The sequence below is a fragment of the Oncorhynchus nerka genome, unplaced genomic scaffold, assembly GCF_034236695.1.
Source record: "Oncorhynchus nerka isolate Pitt River unplaced genomic scaffold, Oner_Uvic_2.0 unplaced_scaffold_2041, whole genome shotgun sequence".
Lineage (NCBI taxonomy): Eukaryota > Metazoa > Chordata > Actinopteri > Salmoniformes > Salmonidae > Oncorhynchus > Oncorhynchus nerka.
In genome coordinates, this window is record NW_027039312.1 from 13,293 (window position 1) to 36,323 (window position 23,031).

Below are 23,031 nucleotides of genomic sequence, written 5' to 3' on the forward strand. Positions count from 1 at the left end.
CCGTCGGACCTAGAGTTCCGAAACTTTAGAATCCTGTTCTAGACCTCCGATCGATAGTGCGTGGTGAGTTACGTGGCTCTAGACGGTTCTCGGACCGAGAAACAGCTTCGTACATTTGCAATGACTTCAATTCATTTTTGCATCACGAAAATGGCGACATTTAGAAATGTCCCAGAGTCGCAAGACTAGGTGCATTGAAACCGTCTCGGCCCATATAGACAGACCCCAACGTTTCTGTCCGATAGCTCATTCAAGGACCCGTAGCAAGTCATGGAAAAAAGTGGATTTTCAGCACCAATTAGGGTTTTGCTCGGACACAAATGACCGGTCGAGCCAAAACTTGGGATTGGCCCTTAGCAAGGTCTACACGTAACATAAGAAATGGACCCGCAGCTAGAACGTAACTACGTGTTTTATGTTTTTTTTATGGTTTGAACCGAAGGCGTTGTGAATTTTGGGCCAGCTCTGAAGTATGTGATAGTTGGCTACTAAACGAGTTGGAAGAAGTGGGTTTGGTGTCAGTTTGTATCAGTTTGGTGTCAGAATGATATCTAATTGACTGATGGACGATGACTTGCTGGTGACTCTTGTCCATTTTGCAATATGTTTAAACAGTGAGGACCATCACCAAAAGTGACATTCTGAAATCAACCCTAACGAGCCATTGAGATGAACCAGAATCACTGCCCAGCCATCCCAGTCAATTTCACATTCCTGCAGGATTTTTATAGCATGACAAATTCGTGATGGTACCTGCCCATTGAACCATATTGCAAATGCACAGTGACTTTGCAAAAGTGAGAAAACATAAACAAATGGACATGATGAAATCAACACAACGAGTGATGGAAAGGTAAACTATCACTGCTCGGCCATCCTGTGTTCATCAGGCCAGTCAATTTTGCATTTTTGAGCATGTCAAATTTCATATGGTAAATGCCCATTGAAACATATTGCAAATGCACGTGCATTTGCAATATGATTCTATAGTGAAAAAAACATCACCAAATGGACATGATGAAATCAACACAACGAGTGATGGAAAGGAACAACTATCACTGCCCGGCCATCCCGAGTTAATCAGGCCAGTCAATTTTGCATTTCTGCAGGATTTTTCAAGAGCATGTCAAATTTCTTATGGCATTTGGCCCCCAAAAAAGTGACTTTTGACTTTGACTTTTGACTTCCAATGAAACCATATTATAAATGGACAAATCATATTCCTTATGCACAAGTTTAAAAAAATATATATATATATGACAATAAAATACAACTACAGTATGTTGATACATTTCTTATACGTGTGTAATTGACACAAAATTTGAAAGAATTTCGAAAAACGGTCCAGAAAGCACTTTTTTAAGGGTGTGTGAAGTTTTTACAAAATTTTGACATTTTTACTTTTTGACTTTTGACTTTCTATGAAATCATATTGAAAATGGACAAAACATATTACTTATGCGCATGTAAAAAAATATATATATATATGATAATAAAATTGGACAAAAGTATATTCATACAGTTCTTACACATGTGTAATTGACAAAAAAATCGAAAGAATTTCGAAAACGGTCCAGAAAGCACTTTTTAAGGGGTGATAAGTTTTTGACAAAAAAATCATTTTTTCAAAATTTTGCTTTTGGACGTTGACTTGGGTTACATTTCCAATATGAAAAACCAAGGTGGAGCGGATTCGCCACCTGTTGGATTTTTAAAGTGTGACAACTGGCAATTGCCATATGGCATTTGCAATACACTTTGCATGAATCAACGCCGAATTGGGTGGTATTGGACAATGTGTATATGGTTTGTCCGATGCCAATGACTTCCATTCATTTTTGTCCAATACAGGGGGGTAATTCCCTTACCTACAGTATTCCCCAACTTGTCTTTTGAGAGTATTCACTTGTTAAATGAGCTTTTGCACAACTCCCACTTTCCACAATGTTGACATTCTAAGAATGAAATAGATGCGCAAAGCCATCTGTTTTTGTTAACTGAAGCACATGGGTTCAATCCCTGTTCGACGTTTATGGTAGATAGCTGATATTATGGAAATGTACTTTCATCACAACAGTGTAAAGAAAAGGTCAATTATCTTGATATGGCCACTGCGACCTGTATGCTCTAGTCGGCTGGCCCTCGCTACATATTCGTCGCCAGAACCACTGGCTATTTTGTTATTGACTGTGCGCTTGTTTGTTCCATGTGTAACTCGTCGCCAGAACCACTGGCTCCAGGTCATCTGTAAGTCTATGCTAGGTAAAGCTCCGCCTTATCAAAGCACTCACAGTCGGCCTAGTCCTTGCGCAGCAGTCCCTTCCAGCTGCAGTCAGAGCAGGAGATGCCCATCTCTAAATAGCCCACCCAATCTACCTACCTCATCGCCATATTGTTTTTATTTACTTTCTGCACTTTTGCACACCAGTATTTCTACTTGCACATCATCATCTGCTCATCTATCACTCCAGTGTTCATTTGCTAAATTGTGATTACTTCGGTACTATGGCATATTTATTGCCTTTAAAAAAAAATCCCTTCTATTTTGTTATTGACTGTGCGCTAGTTTGTTCCATGTTTAACTCGTCGCCAGAACCACTGGTTCCAGGTCATCTGTAAGTCTATGCTAGGTAAAGCTCCGCCTTATCAAGGCAATCACAGGCGGCCTAGTCCTCTCGCAGCAGTCCCTTCCAGCTGCAGTCAGAGCAGGAGATGTTCACCCCTCCGCGTCCAGACTGCAAATGAATTGCACTGCTTTGCTTTACCTTGGCCAGGTCGCAGTTGTGTATGAGAACTTGTTCTTAACTGGCTTACCTGCTATAATAAAGGAGAAATTTAAGAAAATTAGAAACAATTTTTTCTTTCCCAGAAAGGGGGTGTAGCTCAGTGGTAGAGCGCATGCTTTGCATGTATGAGCTCCTGGGTTCAATCCCCAGCTTCTCCATGTTTTTTTGCAAAGACCCAACTTCTACTTTCCAGAATGTTGAAATTCTAAGCAGGAAACAGAGATGTGCTAAATAATTTGGTCTTTTAATCTGAAGAACATGCGTTCAATCCCTGTTAGTACATTTATAGAACAGAAGTGGCATGGTTGCCAACTTTTATGGCATCATTTTCAAAAACTGAAGTTCATGTTTTCGATCCCTGTCCGTACCTGTTTTAAGAATTGCTGCTATAATTTCATTGTAGTTTCAATGGAGTTGTGTATATATAAAGTACAGTGTATTGATATTGCGTTTTATCTGCAAATTAAATGGGATGGAAGCTCAGAGGGGAGTGCATGCTATATATGTATGAGGTCCTTTCTCCACTGAGTTTGTGTGCCAAATTCACATTTGCACAACTACTACTTTCCAGAATGTTGATATATATATATATATATATATATTTCATTATAGAGTGGCATGGTGGCCAAGTGGTAAGGCGTCGGTCTCGTAAACCGAAGACCATGGGTTCAAAATCCGTCTGTGCCTTTATAGAAAATTCCCCAGCTGTTTGGAATTGCCACAAGGAGCAACCAAGAGTGTCCAGTCTTGTCAGGCTATGCTGTTGGTGGACTTGTTAGTTTGCGCTCCAGCACTTGCAGAGGCTCGGTGCATCTCAACAATTGTGCTCTGTAGCCAGCGGCAGGTTAGCTCAGTTGGTTAGAGTGTGTGATACGCTGCTCTCTGAAAGTAAGTAATGTCTTGCTTTTTCATCTGACATTGTGACATCAGTGTTACATGAGAGTTTCTTGTCATTGTTACATGACAGTTTCTTGTCATTGTTTACATGACAGTAGGTTGTCGTAAGACAAGGCTGCATGAAGTGTGAACTGGAGTTTTCTTGGATCCATAAAACAATGTGCTTTTGGAGAATGTGGGCATCGATCACACTACCTCACTCGTGCAAAGCATTTGAGCTAATTCCCCAGCCGTTTGGAATTTCCGCAAGAAGCGACCAGGGGCCTGTTGCACAAAACTAGGATAAGGGATTAAGCCAGGATATCTTGGTGATCCTGGCTCAATTGATCCGTAATCCGGTTGCACTAAAGATGGATAGGGGGCAGGAGGATATGTTATGGTATAAATTACCATGGAGATTTATTCTGTGGAGCTAGCCTGCTCCAGACCAGGCTAAATTCCAGGATCTATTTAATCTCATCCCTAATGTCAGTCAGCAGTCACCACAAATGGAAACCAATAGTTATTTCACTGCTCACTATACATTGTTATCACATATAACTAGACCCACTGTTATTATTTAAACGTTTGTGATCATTAATTTCAATGATTTTGGATAAAAAATGATTTTTAGATGATGTTGCTATCATTAGATAATTTACAGTTTCCCATAGACTATAAGGCTATATATAAAATGATAGAATATTAGGGCCACAGAGGGAAAAAAAACACAAGTCATAATATTGTAACCAGTTGTTTTAAAGGAGGACAGTTGTTAAAATGACAGATGTGGGGCATTTCGTGAAATTGTACTTCAGTATGGTTTCATAAACAAAGACATGCTGATGTGCCAGAATATTAAGTATCACATTGTCATAAGTATCAAAACTGTAAAAACAATATGTAGCTTTTCTGCAGAAAGAACCAGCCTCATAAATTTATGACTTTATCCTTTTCTTCAGTGTGGCCCTAGTACTCTGTCATATAAACAAATACACATTCCATATGAATATAAAAACACAATGTGTAACATTATGTTCCTTTATTGAATAAGGACAAAACAAAGGGTAAACCATCAGCTCCTTTCGAAACTGAAGTCACAGTGACTCTACAAGATGGAAAGCACAGAATCCAAGCATATTATACAAAATGATACATACACATTCAAAGGTCTGTATATAACACACCCTGCATGTCTGCACACTAAAATAAATGCAGGACAAATCCATACACATCAACTGAACAGACAAATGAATGGATGCAGTAGCCTCCCTGCAGCCTTGTATTACACACAGTATACCGCACAAACATCATAAGAGGCCAAATTCGTCAAAAACGAACCCAAAAAAACCCAAATTCCTCTGCCACCGCAGGACATATTTAACCAAAATTGAAAGCACACATACTAACTAAAATAATTCAACACATATTGGTCCCTCAGCAGCCGACCACTGTCGTCATCAGGGAAGATTGCCGGATTGTCCCAGTCCATGGCTGGTGGCACTCTGGGGGCCCTCTCCTTCCTCAGGCAGGCCACATTGTGGAGGACAGCACAAGCCACAGTAATATCACATGCCCTAACAGGGCTGACCCTTAATTTGTGAAGGCAGTGAAAGCGTGCCTTCAGGAGGCCAAAGGTCATTTCAACTCTGGCCCTGGTCCTGGCATGGGCATGGTTGTAGGCCTGCTGTGCTTCCTGGGGGTCTGTGAAAGGTGTCAGGAGAAAAGGCTGGCAGCCACACCCCCTGTCTCCCAGCAACACACCAGAGAATTCACCTGTCAACACAAAATCTCATCATTACTACCTCATAAACACAGTGATATTCTTGACACAGCCATGATGGTTATAAATAGGGGTTGTGTGGCTTACCTTGTGATAGGCACTGATAGATTTCAGAGGCCCGAAGATTCTGGAGTCATGGACTGAGCCAGGCCATTTTGCCACAACATTGCTGATCACACAGTCAGATATTTGCAGACCATCTGAAATCATAAGATGAGGAATATTACACCAATCAATGCACATCACTGGCAATGCAGAGTGTTCGTCAATGGACAATATCAAAAGTTATGTTCACCTGAACATTAATGCTGTGAAAGGATTTCCTATTCACAAAATCGGCCTCATGGGCACCTGAGGGGCTTTTATCCTTATGTGTGTGCAGTCCACTGCACCAATGACATTGGGGAAACCTGTCACACAAAGTAATGAGTATCCTACTATGTGTTAACAGTTGTCCTGTAATTTGTAGATCCTCTTACCTGCAATCCTATAGAACTCCTCTTTGATGTCACAGAGTCTTCTGTGGCCAGGGAAGGAGATGAAGACATCTGCTAATGCTTTGATAGCCAGACACACACTCCTTATTGTGCGGCAAATTGTGGCCTTGTTCAGCTGTTCTGCATCCCCACTGAGTACAGGAAGGCTCCACTAGCAAAAAGCGCAAGGCCACACAAACCATTTGCTCCACACTCAGTGCATGGCTCCGTGCAGTGTGGTGCTTAATCCTGGGACCCAGTAGTCTGCATAGATACCTGATGCCATCTGCAGAAAACCTGTATCTTTCATATAGATGGTCATCAGGGAAGGCCAGTGGGTCCAACCGGTCCCTGAAGACCCTTTCTCGCCTGAAGGCTCTCCTCAGCACAAGTGCTTCTTCATCCACCACATCTCGCACGAATGGGCATGCCATTGTCAGAGCAGAAAGGAACACACAATTTTGGGCCTTCATATAGGCTAGTGGCCACACCTGGTGCTGGGGGTGGGCAAAGAGGGCGATGCCTTATAACGATGACTTGGTTGTACTGATTGCTGGGAAAATAAAAAAACCTTAGAAAGATGCCACCGTCCTGTGTGCTCACAATAAGAGCTCATATGTCATGGCTCACTTGACTTTACGAGAATATACCTAATTTTTATTTTGAGCTGTGTCATCTTCTTGGAGCTGGGGGAGGAAAGAAAAATAATGATTAATACATTTGTGTTACAGTTAGCATACAGTGTACATTGAAGGCATATCTCACCTCCCTCTCAAGTTTTTTATTTCAAGGTCCAGTTTCCTAATTGTCCTCTTTTTTATTTCGGACTCCAGTGCAAGATTTTCCATCTTTTTCTTCTTGTACTGAATGTCTATGTCTGCCAGTTCTATTTGGCGCCGGAGGTGGTTGCCATACAACTTTCTGATAGCTTGTGAGCTCTGTGAACACAATACAATTAGCGCAGCTGGAATTTGGCAGGATGTGGTGTCCTTTTATTAATACGCACTATGTTGCCAGGCTGGTTTTCCCACTGTATAGCATCTGGGTCCTGTAAAAGAAATGAGATTTTTTGATTTTGATGAGGACTCCTCACCATTGTAGAGTAAATAGTACTTTCACAGTCTTAACATGATACCTCATGCCTTCTGGAATCCAGAGAGATGGTCTCCTCCTCATCATCGTCTCCATCATGTGCTGTTGCTGCTGCACTGGGGCCTTCACCCTATCACATTTAATCGGATTCATATTGAAGCTAGTAGACAAGACATGCCAGGCCTACAGTATGCCTTTGATGGAGTACTCACTGGATCAGCATCGTCTGGTGCTTGTGCTGGTGGCTCTAACAGGAACACAGTGCTGCCAGGCACTGCAAGGCAATAGGTAAACCAAAGTCAGACAGTCCAAATTGATTCAATATGAATGTGGTTGTATCCCATGTAGAGATGGAAGGACATACCTTGAATGAAGCGGGTGGCATCTTGGGAGGAACCTATGCTCGTCTCTTTCCCCCAGGGATCCCCTCTAAGACGGGCCTGCCTTTATTTAGCTCCAAGGCCATGTCCTCTGCTGGGGTAAGGTCAGCCTTTGGTGACCCACCACCCGTGCCTTGTCTGTGGGTATTCTTTTTAACTGCTAAAACAGTACAGACAATGTGTGAGCAGGCACCTTCTGGGTACAATATATGCTTGTGCTTTGTTAAATATTAGTCAGGGACCATACCATTCTGCAGAATGTTCTTGTATTTGATTTTGACCTGCTGCCATGTCCGTTTTGGCCCGTTCATGTTTAATCTACACACACACACACACACACACACACACACACACACACACACACATTTAATGGAGTCACACTGCAAAAAATTACTTGGTATTTTTGTCTTGTTTTCAGTAAAAATATCAAAAAATGTATCATAGCTTTATACAGTGTGATGGAGTTACTTTAAACAATTTCACTCATATCTGCAGTGCATTTCAATTAAAAATTTAACCGTTTCATAATTACAGTACAACTGCATTTTTGGAGATGTGAATTAAATATTTGAATTGTAATTGTGATGTTTCAGCGGAGCGGTGAGTGTGTAATTGTGCACTACCTACGCATTCAGGCGGTCTGCAATACTTTGCCACGCTTTTTCTCTTTGCTTTATCACTGTGGCGGTGTTGCCTTTCTTCTTAATTATATCTTTTACCTCCTCGTATGCCTCCATGAGGATTTGTGCTTCCGACGGGGAAAAGTACGCGGCTCTAGTTGCCATGGTAAATCAGTTAATCTGTGGCGGGGTCTATTTGAGTGAGCCGTGAGCGCGCACCTATCCAGGATTGGTTTCACCTGGTTTAATGAATCCGTGTCTGCTCATCCTGGCTTGGTCTTTGTGCAACCAATTAAGCCTGGACGCACATGTTTTGGCTTCATTGAGCTCAGCTGAGTCATTTATCCCGGATGTCTTAATTCTACTTTTGTGCAACAGGCCCCAGGTCGGGGCGAGGAGAGGGACGGAAGCTATACTGTTGCAATAGCAACTCCTCTCATACTGGGAAGACAGCCCCCCCCCCTGAATTTTCAGGCCTTAAAGGGCAGTTTTATTTCAATTGTAGTACCGGGATGGAGAAAATCCAGTTAGCGTTTTATAGTCACAATGTTAGGATAACTTATCCTAAAATGGACACACTCCCACCAGTTTCTGAGACAACTGCCCAGACTTTGTAGACTGTTTAATAATGCTTAAACCTCATCTTTATCAAATTATCCATTAAAGATACCAATGCAAAACCTACATTCATCTACATATGGGTTGTTTAAATTGTATCTAATGATTATGCCAGTAATACTACATCAAATCTCTAGTAATCAATATACCCACATACAATTCATCATATTTTCATATTCACAGAATCCATATAAAACGTAAGAAATTCTCAGCGACTTGCGACAACCATTCCATTTGCTTTTTCAAGGACTCTCCATAGCTACACAGCAGCTCTCCAAACATACTCCCAGCAGAATAAAAAAATAAACTTTTGTTTCCCAGACAATGACCATAGGATCCTCAACAGTTCTCTAACCTTTCAGAGACCACGGCAAAATCAAGCCTCCCAGGAACTATAGACCTTCTGCTGCTTTCTAAAATATCATCCCGTTTATTATCCAAATGTCAATAATCTGAGTAAGCATATTTCTATATGTTACTATCCAAACGTCAGATTTAGACTCATTTCCACATTCACACAACTCTCATATCAGTCACACAATGCTATTCCCAAACATACCTAATCAATTAGTTTTTCAACAATATTTTTACCTGCAGGAATATTTTCACATTTCTATCTCATGGTTAGTTCCTAGGATAATGCAACTCATACATTTATACTCCGAGCCTCCTGACTGGGCCCTGTTTACACCCCACCACAGGAGTACACACTCAGATCCTGACTCGGCCCTGTTTACGCCTCCAAGGTGCCCCCTCACATAGGAATACACACTCAGAGCCTACGAAGATTTTCTAAAAACTCTCACCTTTTAAAAAAACTTGGTGTATAGAATCTGCTCGCTGCCTCTCAGGTCTAAGGTGGGTCCATCTGCTCCGTTCCTGAAGTGTGGTCTCCATGAGATTCCAAGTTTGAGGGATCCCTCGAGGACGATTTACCCAGGTCGTCAGGAGCGGGTCACCAAGTCAAGATTCACATTGCCAAATGTGGTTGTTAATTTCTTTAATATCAAATGAGAAACAAACTTATCACACAAGTCAGATTTATTCTTTTAAACTAAATCTTTATTCACTTATTAACCTGTTGCTTCTACTCGGGACGCTTGCGTCCCAACTAGAGCTCTGGAAATGCAAATGCGCTACGCTAAATGCTAATAGTATTAGTTAAAACTCAAAAGTTCATTAAAATACACATGCAGGGTATCGAATTAAAGCTACACTCGTTGTGAATCCAGGCAACAAGTCAGATTTTTAAAATGCTTTTCGGCGAAAGCATGAGAAGCTATTATCTGATAGCATGCAACACCCCAAAAGACCCACAGGGGACGTAAACAAAATAATTAGCATTTCGGCGTTACACAAACCGCACAATAAAATAGAAAACATTCATTACCTTTCACCATCTTCTTTGTTGGCACTCCTAGATGTCCCATAAACACTATTTGGGTCTTTATTTCGATTAAATCGGTCCATATAAAGCCTAGATTTCGTTATATGTAGACTGTGTGATAAACGAAAAAACATCGTTTCAAAACGTAACGTCATTTTTTAAATTCAAAAAGTCGACGATAAACTTTCACAAAACACTTCGAAATACGTTTGTAATGCAACTTTAGGTATTAGTAAACGTTAATAAGCGATAAAATTCATCAGGAGGCGATGTAAAGATCATTAGCTGTCCGTCTGGAAAAATGTCCGGCTAGAAACTCAACGAAAATATCCGGTCCTAGACCGGATTAGATACGGTGTCCTGTATGTGTTTGACCAAGAAAAAACTCGAAGGGAAATGACAAGACTCTAGACACCCTGTGGAAGCTGTAGGTACTGCAACCTCAGTCAATTAATTGTGGTTCACGTTTATCAATGGGTTCAAGTAGCGCATGGATATATTTTCCCCATTTTCAGTGATCAGTTTTTCCTGTGCTTTTCGATGTAAATGCCGTTCTGGTAAAGCCACAGCAGTGATTTAACCAGTTTTTTAAACGTCTGAGTGTTTTCTATCCACACAGACTAAGCAAATGCATATACTATATTCCTGGCATGAGTAGCAGGGCGCTGAAATGTTGCGCGATTTTTAACAGAATGTTCAAAAAAGTAGAGGGTCGACTGAAGAGGTTAATAAGGGAGCAGGTCAATACAACACACACACATATAAAGTGAATCAATTGAGTGCTCTACAATAATATTGGCTGGTCAACAAATCACCCCCAGATGATTCGTTGAGAGCCACGAGACAAAAGTACAAAGGTCTTTTATAGCTACGATACACCCCTTTCAACCTACATGACCAACAACAGATGTATAGAATGGGTCACAAGGTTAAGATTTGTATGAAAGATACTTATAATTCTCAGCAGACAGCATCTGCTGTAAAAACAGTACTCTGTGTAGAAACCAGGGTCTGGCCCTGAGGTAATCTCTCCCTGGTAACATATAGAACAGAAACATTAACTCATAATCTGGAATACTGTCTCTTTAGGTTTTATCACCCAAAATACATTGTAAATCTCCTGTCAGTGTTTTCTCCCAGAGGCACATCCTCAGTAGAACACAGACACAATAGTTCTAAGAACCCTCTATTCTGTTGCATAAAACAACCATTTGATACAATAAAAGTACAATAACATAATCTTGCAGTTTTGCTCTCACAGTGTCCACTGAAAGTTGACTAGTAACAACAACTGGGACCTAAAAGACACCCACCATGAGACCCACTAAATCTGCCCAAGAAGAGGCAAACAAAAGAAAAACCCACAACAAGCTTAAAAACAGGAAGCAAACCAAAACAGTGGTTAAAATAATTTATTTACAATCAATACCATTCACACTTTACAAAATCATATCTCTCATTCATTCTTAATTACTTACTTATATTTACAAAACCAAATCACTAAACACCAAACAAAAACAAACCTCAGGGGAGCATCGTCCCTCCCCGTCATACCTAACCAATACCTAACCCTTTCCCTATCTCCCCTTCCCTAATCTATCCCCTTACCAAACTCACTCTAACACTCCCAGCCCTAAACCCCCTTTCCACCTCTCCCGTGCCGCATGCTTCCCCCACTTCCTCTCCTCCCTCTTCATCCTCCCCCTCAAATCACCTTCCACCCTTCTCACTATCCCTTCCACCCCCCAATCTCTCCCTGTCTTGACAAAATTCTTCCTGGCTTCCCACAGTCCCTTTTTAAAGAGACTCATGAGAAGCCAGAGCAGAAACCTGTCCCTATCCGTTCCCTTTGCTCTCCCTACGCCTCTCTCTAGCCTAGCCCATGTCAAAACAAAATCACTCCTAACCACACCTAGCATCACCCGTGCCCTAGCCCAGACTAGTCCGGCAAAGGCACAGTCCCAAAAGACATGGCGCACAGTCTCCTCCCTGCCACAAGAGGATCTTGGACAGGTGGGGGATTGCACCAAACTATACCGGTACAAGATGGAACGTACCGGCAAGCGCTTATGAAGGCTCAACCAATTCAGGTCCTTGAGCCCGTTGTCCAGGCCCCGCGCCTGCACTCCCTCCCAGACCACTGACGAGATGCCCGCTACAGGCGCAGGACTCCCTGCCTGCCTGACCTCCTCGTACAGGTGCCTGTGGTCTAAACCTACTCGGGCAACTTCAACCTCGGGGTGCGCACGCAGCCACTTGGCCGCATGGCCAAAGTGCCACGGCAGCTGTTCCGCCCGAGGACCCGCGTTAGACCACACCATTACGCTTCTCGCCTGGTACGAGAAGAACACCCGCAGGAGGTAACCGGACGGGTGTATCACTGGCTGAGCAAGCTCCGCTAACAAAAAAAGAAACAAAAATTGAGTCCAGCTTGAGGGGGAAATGTGGTACCCCCCTACCTCCCTCCCCGATGGGACAGATCATGCGTGCCCTGGCGACCCACTCGCACCTGCCACTCCACATAAACTGAAACACAAGCCTCACTAGAGGCCTCCTCAGACAAGCCGGCAATGGGTAGATGTATGCCAAATACAAAAGAGACGGCAACACATCCACCTTTAGGACCAGGACTTTGCCCATAAAAGACAAATACCTAGCCTTCCACATTGCTAGCTTCCTCTGTACCACTGCGATACGCATGTTCCAGTTTAGCGTCGCTGAGCCGGAGGTCTCAAAATGAACCCCGAGAATCCTCTGGGCCCCTACACAGAGAGATAACCCCCCAGGCACATCCGTTCTACCGCGCCATCTTCCGAAAAACTTGACGGAAGACTTTGCATGGTTCAGAACTGCTCCCGACGCTCGGGTAAAATCCCCAAAGATGGCAAGGGACCTTGTCAGGCACGAGTCCTTGCACAACAGCAAGGAAGTGTCGTCGGCGTACTGCGTCATCTTAACACGCAGCCCACCACTTCCAGGGATCAACAAGCCTTCCACCCCTGTGTCTGCCCTAATGGCAGCCCCCAGAGGCTCCATGTACAGTATGAAGAGGAGAGCCGAGAGTGGGCATCCCTGCCTGACCCCAGACGAGAGGTCAAAAACGTCACCTAAGTGACTATTTACACTAACTCGACACCCCGCTCCGACATATAAAGTACGGATCCATCCTATAAACTTCTCCCCAAATCCTAATCTACCTAACACCCTGAATAGAAAAGATCTATTCACGCGATCAAAAGCTTTCGCCTGATCTAGCGCTGCTACCATTAAAGGCAGCCCTCTATCTTCGACCCAAGCGATGGAATCCCTGATCAACTGTAGGTTCCATCTTATAGAGCGGCCCTCTACCCCGCACGTCTGATCCTCGTGGACGACGTAGGGAAGGGCTGTGCGCAACCGGTCTGCTAAAACCTTGCAAGAATCTTGTAATCTACGCACAGCATGGTCAATGGCCGCCAGTTGCCAAGGTCAGTTGCTTCCCCCTTCTTATAAAGAAGTGACAGCACACCAACAGCCATTGATCCCCCGGGACCCCGTCTCAAGGATGGCCTTCAAGACTTCGAGAACCACTGGTCCAAGTATACCCCAAAACTTGAGGTAAAACTCAGCCGGCAGCCCATCCATCCCAGGCACCTTCCCTTTTCCCATCCTCCTAAGAGCGCTCTCAACCTCTTCTAGTGAGATCTGGGCCTCCATCACGTCTCTAATGTCCTCTGGCAACCGCCGGGACAAGTGTTCTAAAAACACATTTCCCTGCTCTACATCTATTTCCCTTTCCTTAAATAAACCTTGGAAATGATCAGTTGTCACCCTGACCATTTCCTCTGGTTTACTTACTATACTACCATTTTCTTCCCTAACTCCATGCATTACCTTCCTACTCTGCCTGGCCCTAACCGACTTAAAGAACATCGCGGAACAAGTCTCATTATGTTCTAGAAAGCCACTATGCGCACGCTCCAGGAAAGCTCGAGCCTTCTGCTCCTGCAGCTCCCTGAGCTGCGCCTTTAGGGCTGCGAATCTCTCCCAGTCAATCGACCCGCCGAGGTTGCCTGCCTCGTACTCGAGTTCAATTAACCTTTGGATACGATCCACCTCCCTCCTTTCCTCCCTTTTTTTCCTTCTACAATATCCTATTATAAAAGCCCTTATCCTCCCCTTAACTAAATCCCACCACTCTAACACCCCCTCGCACATAGACCGGAGGCCGTCAAGCCTCCGAAAGAAACAAAAAATGCGTCAACGAAAGCCTGCTCCTCCAGTATATCCCGATCTAACTTCCAGTACCCCCTACCGAAGAGGCAGACTGGCGACCCCACCTGCAGGAACACCCCGTCGTGATCCGTGAAGAAAACAGGCAACAGCCGCCCAGACAACTGACCCAAAGACCTGGATACAAAAATGTAGTCGAGCCTCCGCGCAACCCCCCTGGAGTTGCGCCATGTAGGACCGACCATTGCCGGAGTAGTGTGCAGGCCACCATCAACCAGACCATGGCAAGCCATTAGCCCAGAGATGGCACCTGCACTGCTATCACCGCCTACCCCTAAATCTATATTAAAGTCTCCTCCTATCACCAAGTGCCTGTTTGTAACACACAGGGGCGCCAGACAGTCCACCATCTCCCTCCTGTCTGCCGCCACCTGTGGCCCATACACCCCAATTAACCTATATCTAGCTTCTCTAAACTTAACATCTATCCCCAAAACTCTACCCTGCATTATTACAAAAGTGTTCTCTATTTTAACCTCTCTATGCCCACACAAAATCCCTACTCCTGTTGAGTGCACCCCTCCTATGCCCCAAAAAGATTCCCCCTTATCCCACTCCCTCTTAAATCTACACACATCCCCACCATCCCTCAGGTGAACCTCCTGTAAAAAACAGAAATCAAACCCCACACCCTCTAAATAACAAAAAACCGCCCTCCTTTTAACATTATTCCTTATCCCCTAACATTTAGACTAAAAAAAGAAACAGAACTATTCATTTAATTATTAACAACAAATAAAACCCCAAAAACCAAAGAAAAAACAGGAGACTCACCCAATGCTCCCCTGGTCCATCTCCACCGGCGGGGACGTCCTCTCCCACTCCTGACGCCCCCCGTCCTCCATCCCAACCCATGACCCAGGCAGTGTGTTGGGTCCTCCCTCCCCACCCACCATCCCCCCTCCCTGTTTGCCTCGGGGCTGCATGTAGGGGACCCCATCTCCTCAAAGAGGAGTTGGGATCCTTCTAGCAAACAGCCCACCGACCCCTCACTGGAGTCATCCACTAAAATGCAAGGGGCTGAGGCAAACAGGGAGGACAAATTACCCTCCCCCCTCCCCCGCCACTCTCTTAGCCCCCCTCCCCCTCCACACCCCCTCCCTCTCACTACCTGCCAAACTTCCCCTCTTCTTCCCCTTCTTCTTGGTGTAGGAGGTAGCGGGGAGACACAACGTCCCATCCCCGCTAACCCCCACCAATTCCCTTGTCTCGTCCTCGAGGAAGCTTGGCAGGCTGTCCCCCACTCCTTCCCCCATCTCCCCCTCCCACCCCCTCCCCTCCCACCTCCACACCTCCCTCCGTCCCCGTCACTGTCACCGTTCCCTCTTCCACTCCTTCTCGCACCACTGTCCCCTTCTCCCTCTTCTCTGCTCCTTCCCGTTCTTCCGCCTTCTTTTTCTTCTCTCCTTCTTTTTCCTTCGGTCCATCTTCTCTCCTCTTTCTTTTCGCCTCTTCATTCTTCCCTTCTTCGTCCTTCTCCGTCCTTTCCCCTGTGCCATCCGTACAATCCGCATGCGTCCTCTCTTTCCTCCCCCATCCCCCGCTCCCCCAGCTGCAGACGCGTATGACCTGTGACGAGCCGGGCAATCACGCCACAGGTGTGCTCTTGAGCCACACCCGTGGCAAGCCTTGGGCTCGTCACATTCCTTGGCCTCGTGCTCTTCCGACCCACAAAATCGACACCTCTTGGCGCTGCACGAGGCCAGGATATGGCCGTAGGCCATACAACGCCTGCAGAACGGGGGCTGACGTGCGTAGTAGAGTGTTCCCCTGTCAGCCCCCAGGAGAACATCGCCGGAGGATGGAAGTAGCCATCCACACTCTTCGGGGACTCCTGAGTAACGCCTGGAAACCTCTCTTTCCGTTCCAGAAACCCAGGGAGTCCCTGAGGTACCTCGCTGAGGAGACATTGTCCATATATCTCCCCAGAAAGGCCCTCACCTCTTCATCCTTCACATGCGGATTGTACATGGTTACGGTGACCACCCTGAAGTTGTTCTTCGCCAGGCTGGTCACCGCATAATGGCACAGGGGTCCCGTTTTCTCCGCTTCCTTTGCCATCTTCATTACTTCGTCATGTTTTTCTTCTTTGTGAAACGTCACATCGAAAGCCTTCTCATTCGGGTTCCCTTGAAGGCAGAGCACTTCCTTCACCTCTATCCTGAGGCATCCCATCAAAATGGTCCTTCCAAATGTCTCTCTACTCCACGGTTCCATCTCCTTTTCAGTCCAGGCAAATCGTAAGGTATTTGCCATACCAATCCCCGGAACCGATCTTGTTTGCTTGTATTGATTCATTTTCAAAAAATAAGCTCTCTTCAGAAAGAAGCTTCAACCTGAAATGAAAAACATCTTTAATAGGAAACGGTGGAGCAACTAAAAGGTGTTGACTCTCCACATCTATCAAGACAACTGGAGCACTGGGCCAGACACTCTTAAATAGAACCTGGACCAGCTCAGGTGAAAAACCTTCTCACTAACGAGATGGACAAGCCAGCACAGGTGTAACACATACTGACTAATGAGGTGACACCAATCAGTGCGTCCTACGTGCTAACGAGATAGACGTGCTAAAGTCCAACCTCAAAACATAAATGGAAAAACCAAAGCCTGGAACACCTTCCCCCTTAAGACAACAAATATATCCTATATTTGTGTTGGACACGTTTGCTCACCACCACCAGAAAACAACTTCCATTTCACATTATAATCAACTACACTGCTTCACCTTCACCAATATAAACATGGTGTCTACTGGCTGTCAACAATTAAAAACAAGAAAAAACACCTATTCCTAAATAATAATAAAGAATCATGTTATTTTTTTCTCCTTTTTCTTTCTATTTACAACTCACTTGCTTCTAGAACTCTCGTCCTCTTGGATTTTTCCTTAATTTAATTTGTTTGTCAATTTTTGTTAATTCACAAATAGTACTCTTCCATTTCAGAGCCTGGATTTTTCCCCTGAGGCTAATATCCATAACATGTTGATATCAATTCATAAGTGGGCAAACGGTTAGGCTTCTACATTGTGAAATCATTACAATACTCCTACTACAATGTTAAAAAATTCTACATTGTGACATTAATTCATTGAAATCATGAAATAACTTCTTCATGTATGTTTTTTCTAATATTTGATCAGATCTTTTATCAGATTATCTCTGGTCACAGCTATGAGATTTCAATCCTGTGTATTCTCTGGTGGTATATCAGGCTGTGTGACTGAGTAAATCTCTTCCCACACTGATCACAGCTATAAGGTTTCTCTCCTGTGTGTGTTCTCTGGTGTTGAGTCAGATGGCAAGTTTGAACAAAACTCTTCCCACATTGATCACAGCTATAAGGTTTCTCTCCTGTGTGTGTTCTCTGGTGTTGAGTCAGATTGCCAAATGAAGTAAATCTCTTCCCACATTGATCACAGCTATAAGGTTTCTCTCCTGTGTGTATTCTCTGGTGTTGAGTCAGATGGCAAGCATAAGCAAAACTCTGCCCACAATGATCACAGCTATAACGTTTCTCTCTTGTGTGTGTTCTCTGGTGTACTTTCAGAGAGATTAATGTTGTAAAACTCCTCCAACATTGACCACAGCTATAAGCTTTCTCTCCTGTGTGTGTTCTCTGATGAATTTTAATGCCTGATGATGTGAATCTCTTCCCACAGTCAGAGCAGCAGTGAGTTCTCTTCCCTGTGGGTCTCCGCGGGTGTTTATTGAGGTGTTCTGATCTGGAGAGACTCTTCTCTGTCTCCTCAGAATCATGAGGTTGTTGAGGCTCCCCAGAGGATCCACGATGGTCACGTCTCTCTCCTGTGTGAACAACAAAGTCAGACAGATGGTTAAAGGTCCACAACAGCAGTAATCCAGTGTAAAAGTTGATGCCAACAGCATAGCCATGATGTTGTACAGCAATTGCTGTCTGTAATGAATGTTAAAATTATTGTCTTAAAATGAGCAAGAAGTCATATTTTGTCTTGTTTTCACATTAGTAGTAACATCTAAGATTGTAGACTAGAAATAAGTTATTTATGTTGTTGAAACTCTAAGCAGTGTGGTAGAAGACTTTTGGTCTACAATACAGGCCCCTTTGTGTTTTCGAAAATTGCGGCACGAGGGCAATTTGATTGCATAAACTCCTCCATGCTAATGAGGAAACCACTAGTTATGGATGTCGTATATCTGGTGTGACAAGAGATGAAAAGAATCTGCCCACTCCATCAAGCAATGGGGACAGCAACACAGGGCATTCACGGGACCTCATGGAACCATGGACCACACCTGCAGAAACTGGACAACAGGGGGAAGCAGAGGAGATACCTATCATAGACTTCTCCCAGCTGACGCTTGACATGCCACCTACGCCGCCTCAAGTGGTAGAAACAACCAGCTGGTATCATTAAGTAGAATCAGCCAACAGTAACACGGAAGCAGCAGAATGGGAGTTAGTAGTGCATGACCTAGATTTAGAATAAGAAGCTTCCATTTAGACACAGGTCTAAGATTACGTAATAAGCAATCTACCGTCCCAGTGTAAGCACTCAGTGTAAGCAATCTACAGTTCCCGAGTAAGCGGCCGGTGCAAGCAGCAGGGCAGTGTCAGTGTGGATTAGCCACAGCTCCAGAAACTTGCGAACTTCCCCTGTAAAAAGGTATATAAAGAGAACAGAGATCACAAGAGAGGCATGATCCTCACTGACATATGAGACAGACTTCATATGGAGAATCATCATAGGTAAATTTACTATTGCACTATACGCTTTTTGTTAGACTAGAACAATATTTGAAACACAGGGGTCTTGACACCTCTTGATCACAGACAAAGCAGTAGTCACACAGTGAGACATCAGGTACAGATGTGATTAGCAATACAAGGACACAGCCAAGTACCGGTTACAATATATTGAGTCCATACACAGAGTTGGAAGTGTATTAGGATATTGGAATTCAGAATCTAGCGTTAGTGCTGTGAGAATACCAATTACAGGAATGTGACCAAGGGGCTGAGCATTTAAGGTAATTGAACTATTTTTGCTATTTAGTCAATATTGTTAGAAGTGTTAACGCATTTACAGTTTTGCAATATTATCTGGCATAGCTTAAAGCATTATTGATGTATTAGGAAACTGTAGAACCATTGAATTGTAATAATGTGTATAAGACAAAAAACAGAGTGATTTAATAAAAGCTTGAAACTTTGACAACTAGGCCAGATGAACGATCTGGAGAGCAAACGCCTTTGACACTCTCACTGAACAGAAAGTGACCCTGGTTATAGGTTAAAGTGATTGCACTAAAGAATATTTGGGGCGGCAGGGTAGCCTTGTGTTTAGAGCGTTGGACTTAGTAACCTGAAAGGTTGCAAGTTCGAACCCCCGAGCTGACAAGGTACAAATCTGTTCCTAGGCCGTCATTGAAAATAAGAATTTGTTCTTAACTGACTTGCCTAGTAAAATAAAGGTAAAATTAAAAATTAAAAAATTTCATTGTGTGGACAATAATATATTTTTAGGAGAGTCAAAATATATAACAATACTAGTTTCCAAGTGACTACTAGCTGACGAGCATAATAATCAATAGAAGAAGTTATTAGGTATTGATATATACAGAGGTAAAGAAACTTGAAGGTAAGGAAATATAGGAGGAATCCATAACACTCAGAATATTTAAATAGGAGTATATCTATCCAAGACCTCATACTAGACCGGAAAATAAGGGAGTGACAACGTGAACGAAGGAACAAACCCAACTCACGCCAAGGGCCATTACGAACAAATAGAAGGGTTGGTAGGGCCGCACGGCTAGGCCCTTGTTACACCGCAGTAACTAAAATCCTAAAGTACTCTGCCCAGCCAGAAGACGGGGTAGAGGCATTTGCTGCAGGTATTAGGCAAAAGTCAGCACCGTGACACTGGTAATGAGGAAACCACTAGTTATGGATGTAGTATATCTGGTAATGAGGAAACCACTAGTTATGGATGTAGTATATCTGGTAATGAGGAAACCACTAGTTATGGATGTAGTATATCTGGTAATGAGGAAACCACTAGTTATGGATGTAGTATATCTGGTAATGAGGAAACCACTAGTTATGGATGTAGTATATCTGGTAATGAGGAAACCACTAGTTATGGATGTAGTATATCTGCTAATGAGGAAACCACTAGTTATGGATGTAGTATATCTGGTAATGAGGAAACCACTAGTTATGGATGTAGTATAACTGGAAATGAGGAAACCACTAGTTATGGATGTAGTATATCTGGTAATGAGGAAACCACTAGTTATGGATGTAGTATATCTGTTAATGAGGAAACCACTAGTTATGGATGTAGTATATCTGGTAATGAGGAAACAGCTAATTATGGATGTAGTATATCTGGTAATGAGGAAACCACTAGTTATGGATGTAGTATATCTGCCAGGAGCAAAAATGGTGAGCAAAGATTTGTTTTTCACAATGTATTCTGAATGTGAATGGGGGGAAAACTCAGGGAAGTAACCTCCATTTCCAGGTTGCTTATGAGAGCATTTCACACTACTTTGGATTAGAATTGTAAGGATCGATTGAATGTCCTGCTTAATATAATGTTTGTGTCATCATCACAAATCAAAAAACACTTCAACCAGTAAAATGCTTTTTGGCTTTTCCATCAACCTGACAATGAGGGTTCGTACACTGTTTGCCATATTGGCCCACAACTTCACCGAACAACAAATATACCTGTAATGTACGAAGAAGCACTTTGGTTGTTGTTGCATGACATACTGTGGGGCAAAAAAGTATTTAGTCAGCCACCAATTGCGCAAGTTCTCCCACTTAAAAAGATGAGAGGCCTGTAATTTTCATCATAGGTACACTTCAACTGTGACAGACAAAATGAGAGAATATACTATATAGTCTAGAAACCTGGTTAAACTATCATTATGACATCGTGGATGAATTCTAGAATATACTATATATCCTAGAAACCTGGTTAAACTATCATTATGACATCATGGATTAATTCTAGAATATACTATATAGCCTAGAAACCTGGTTAAACTATGATTATGACATCATGGATGAATTCTAGAATATACTATATAGCCTAGAAACCTGGTTAAACTATCATTATGACATCATGGATGAATTCTAGAATATACTATATAGCCTAGAAAACTGGTTAAATTATCACTATGACCTCATGGATGGCCAGTCCTTGTATTCATAGTGTAGTGAATTCAGGGAGAGGCCCTGAGCTGAACTCAAACCTGGGTCCAGCGACTGTCAAGTCAACACCTTTTAACTGTTACGCCAAGATGTCTGAACTTCTTGACGAGGTCGCTAGGTGTTGGGTTAAGGTTTCTACAATATCGTTCTCTATGAATTTGAGAGTGGTTACACTTCTCCTTCCCCCATCCCTCAGCTGTTAACCAAGTCTCTGGGCAGCCATTTTGTTGCTGTTTAAAAACCCCACACAACCCAGCAATCTGCAGTTCAAACAATAACAAATCTGTCATTCCACCACTATTTTGGTAATAAAATTATTATGGGTTTGGATAAATGTAACTACAGACAGACCTATGGATGCAAGTACTGACCATCCATGATATCAACATTATAGTTTTAACCATGTTGAGGCAGCAGGGTAGCGTTGAGCGTTGGACTAGTAACCGGTTGCAAGTTCACATCCCCGAGCTGACATGGTACAAATCTGTCGTTCTGCCACTGAACAGGCAATTAACCCACTGTTCCTAGTCCGTTATTGAAAATAAGAATTTGTTCTTAACTGCTATACAGTGTTGATTTACATTGTTTCTAAACATTATAGTAAAACAAATATTATTTGGGGTGTAGCAGATTGCAGATTTCCGCCTTAACATCAAACATCAGTTCAAATGCAGAGTTTGTGCCTCTGTTGTTAAGACAGTACTTACTAGTGTCAATCAGGGAACGGTTTCTCAAAACCATCTTATGGCTAAATTCTTCGTTTGAACCATTGGATGCCTTAAGATGCGTTTGGGAAAACGGGTCCAGATATCCAGGTTCCTCCTCTTCCTCCTTTTTCGATGTAACAGTAATCTCCTCCCCCTTCTCTTTCACGCCATAAACTGCATCCTCCTCTTTCACTCTGAACGCGTCCTCCTCTTCTTTCACAGTAAAGGCCCCACTCCCTACTTCTTGTTTTACTGTGATATCTTCCTCGTCTTTCACTCTGAACGCGTCCTCCTCTTCTTTCACAGTAACTGCCCCACTCTCTACTTCTTGTTTTACTGTGATATCCTTCTCTTCATTAGAAGTAGAGTAGCTTGGTGACAGCATGGTCGGGGATGTTAGCTATGCTAATGCTAACTTAACCAGCCCGCTAGCTGACTAATAACAACACCGTAAATATTAAATTGGATAACTAACTAGACGACAGAAGTGGGTTTAAAACTGGGGAATAGCTTAGTGAGCGCATGGTCGGGGATGTTAGCTAGGCTAATGCTAACTTAACCACCCCGCTAGCTGAATAATAATAACTACACCGTAAATATGAAATTAAATCGGATAACTAACTAGACGACCGAAATGGGTTTAAAACACAGTGGCTAATATACACGAAAGCGTCTAAAGAGCTTTATTGGTTCGGCTATTTGTCTAGCAAGCTACCGAGGTGTCTGACGAGCTGTTGCTGCTGATGAAAGAAGCGTTCCGTCCACTAGATTATACGTCACACTGACTGGAGTGGGTAACGCAGTTGAGTAAAATGTAGATTTAAT

At 43.3% G+C, this 23,031-nt stretch overlaps 1 protein-coding gene, 1 long non-coding RNA gene and 2 other non-coding genes across 4 annotated transcripts; 2 read left to right on the forward strand and 2 right to left on the reverse strand.

Moving 5' to 3' along the window:
- The first annotated feature begins 2,872 nt into the window (after positions 1 to 2,872).
- trnaa-ugc (transfer RNA alanine (anticodon UGC)) lies at positions 2,873 to 2,944 on the forward strand. The gene has a single exon. It is a non-coding gene; the product is annotated as a tRNA-Ala (tRNA).
- A 457-nt stretch (positions 2,945 to 3,401) lies between these two features.
- Positions 3,402 to 3,473, forward strand: trnat-cgu (transfer RNA threonine (anticodon CGU)). Its single transcript has one exon. It is a non-coding gene; the product is annotated as a tRNA-Thr (tRNA).
- A 3,049-nt stretch (positions 3,474 to 6,522) lies between these two features.
- LOC135567465 (uncharacterized) lies at positions 6,523 to 7,342 on the reverse strand. The gene is made up of 3 exons (XR_010462367.1): positions 7,226 to 7,342; positions 6,687 to 7,143; positions 6,523 to 6,607 (listed from the first exon to the last, which is right to left on the reverse strand). It is a non-coding gene; the product is annotated as an uncharacterized LOC135567465 (long non-coding RNA).
- Positions 7,343 to 16,620: 9,278 nt separating this feature from the next.
- Positions 16,621 to 22,974, reverse strand: LOC135567466 (zinc finger protein 436-like). Its single transcript, XM_065014856.1, has 2 exons — positions 22,207 to 22,974; positions 16,621 to 18,099 (listed from the first exon to the last, which is right to left on the reverse strand). Exons 1-2 carry the CDS (start codon positions 22,589 to 22,591, stop codon positions 17,465 to 17,467), a joined length of 1,020 nt encoding a protein of 339 aa, XP_064870928.1. The 5' UTR covers positions 22,592 to 22,974; the 3' UTR covers positions 16,621 to 17,464.
- Positions 22,975 to 23,031: the final 57 nt, after the last annotated feature.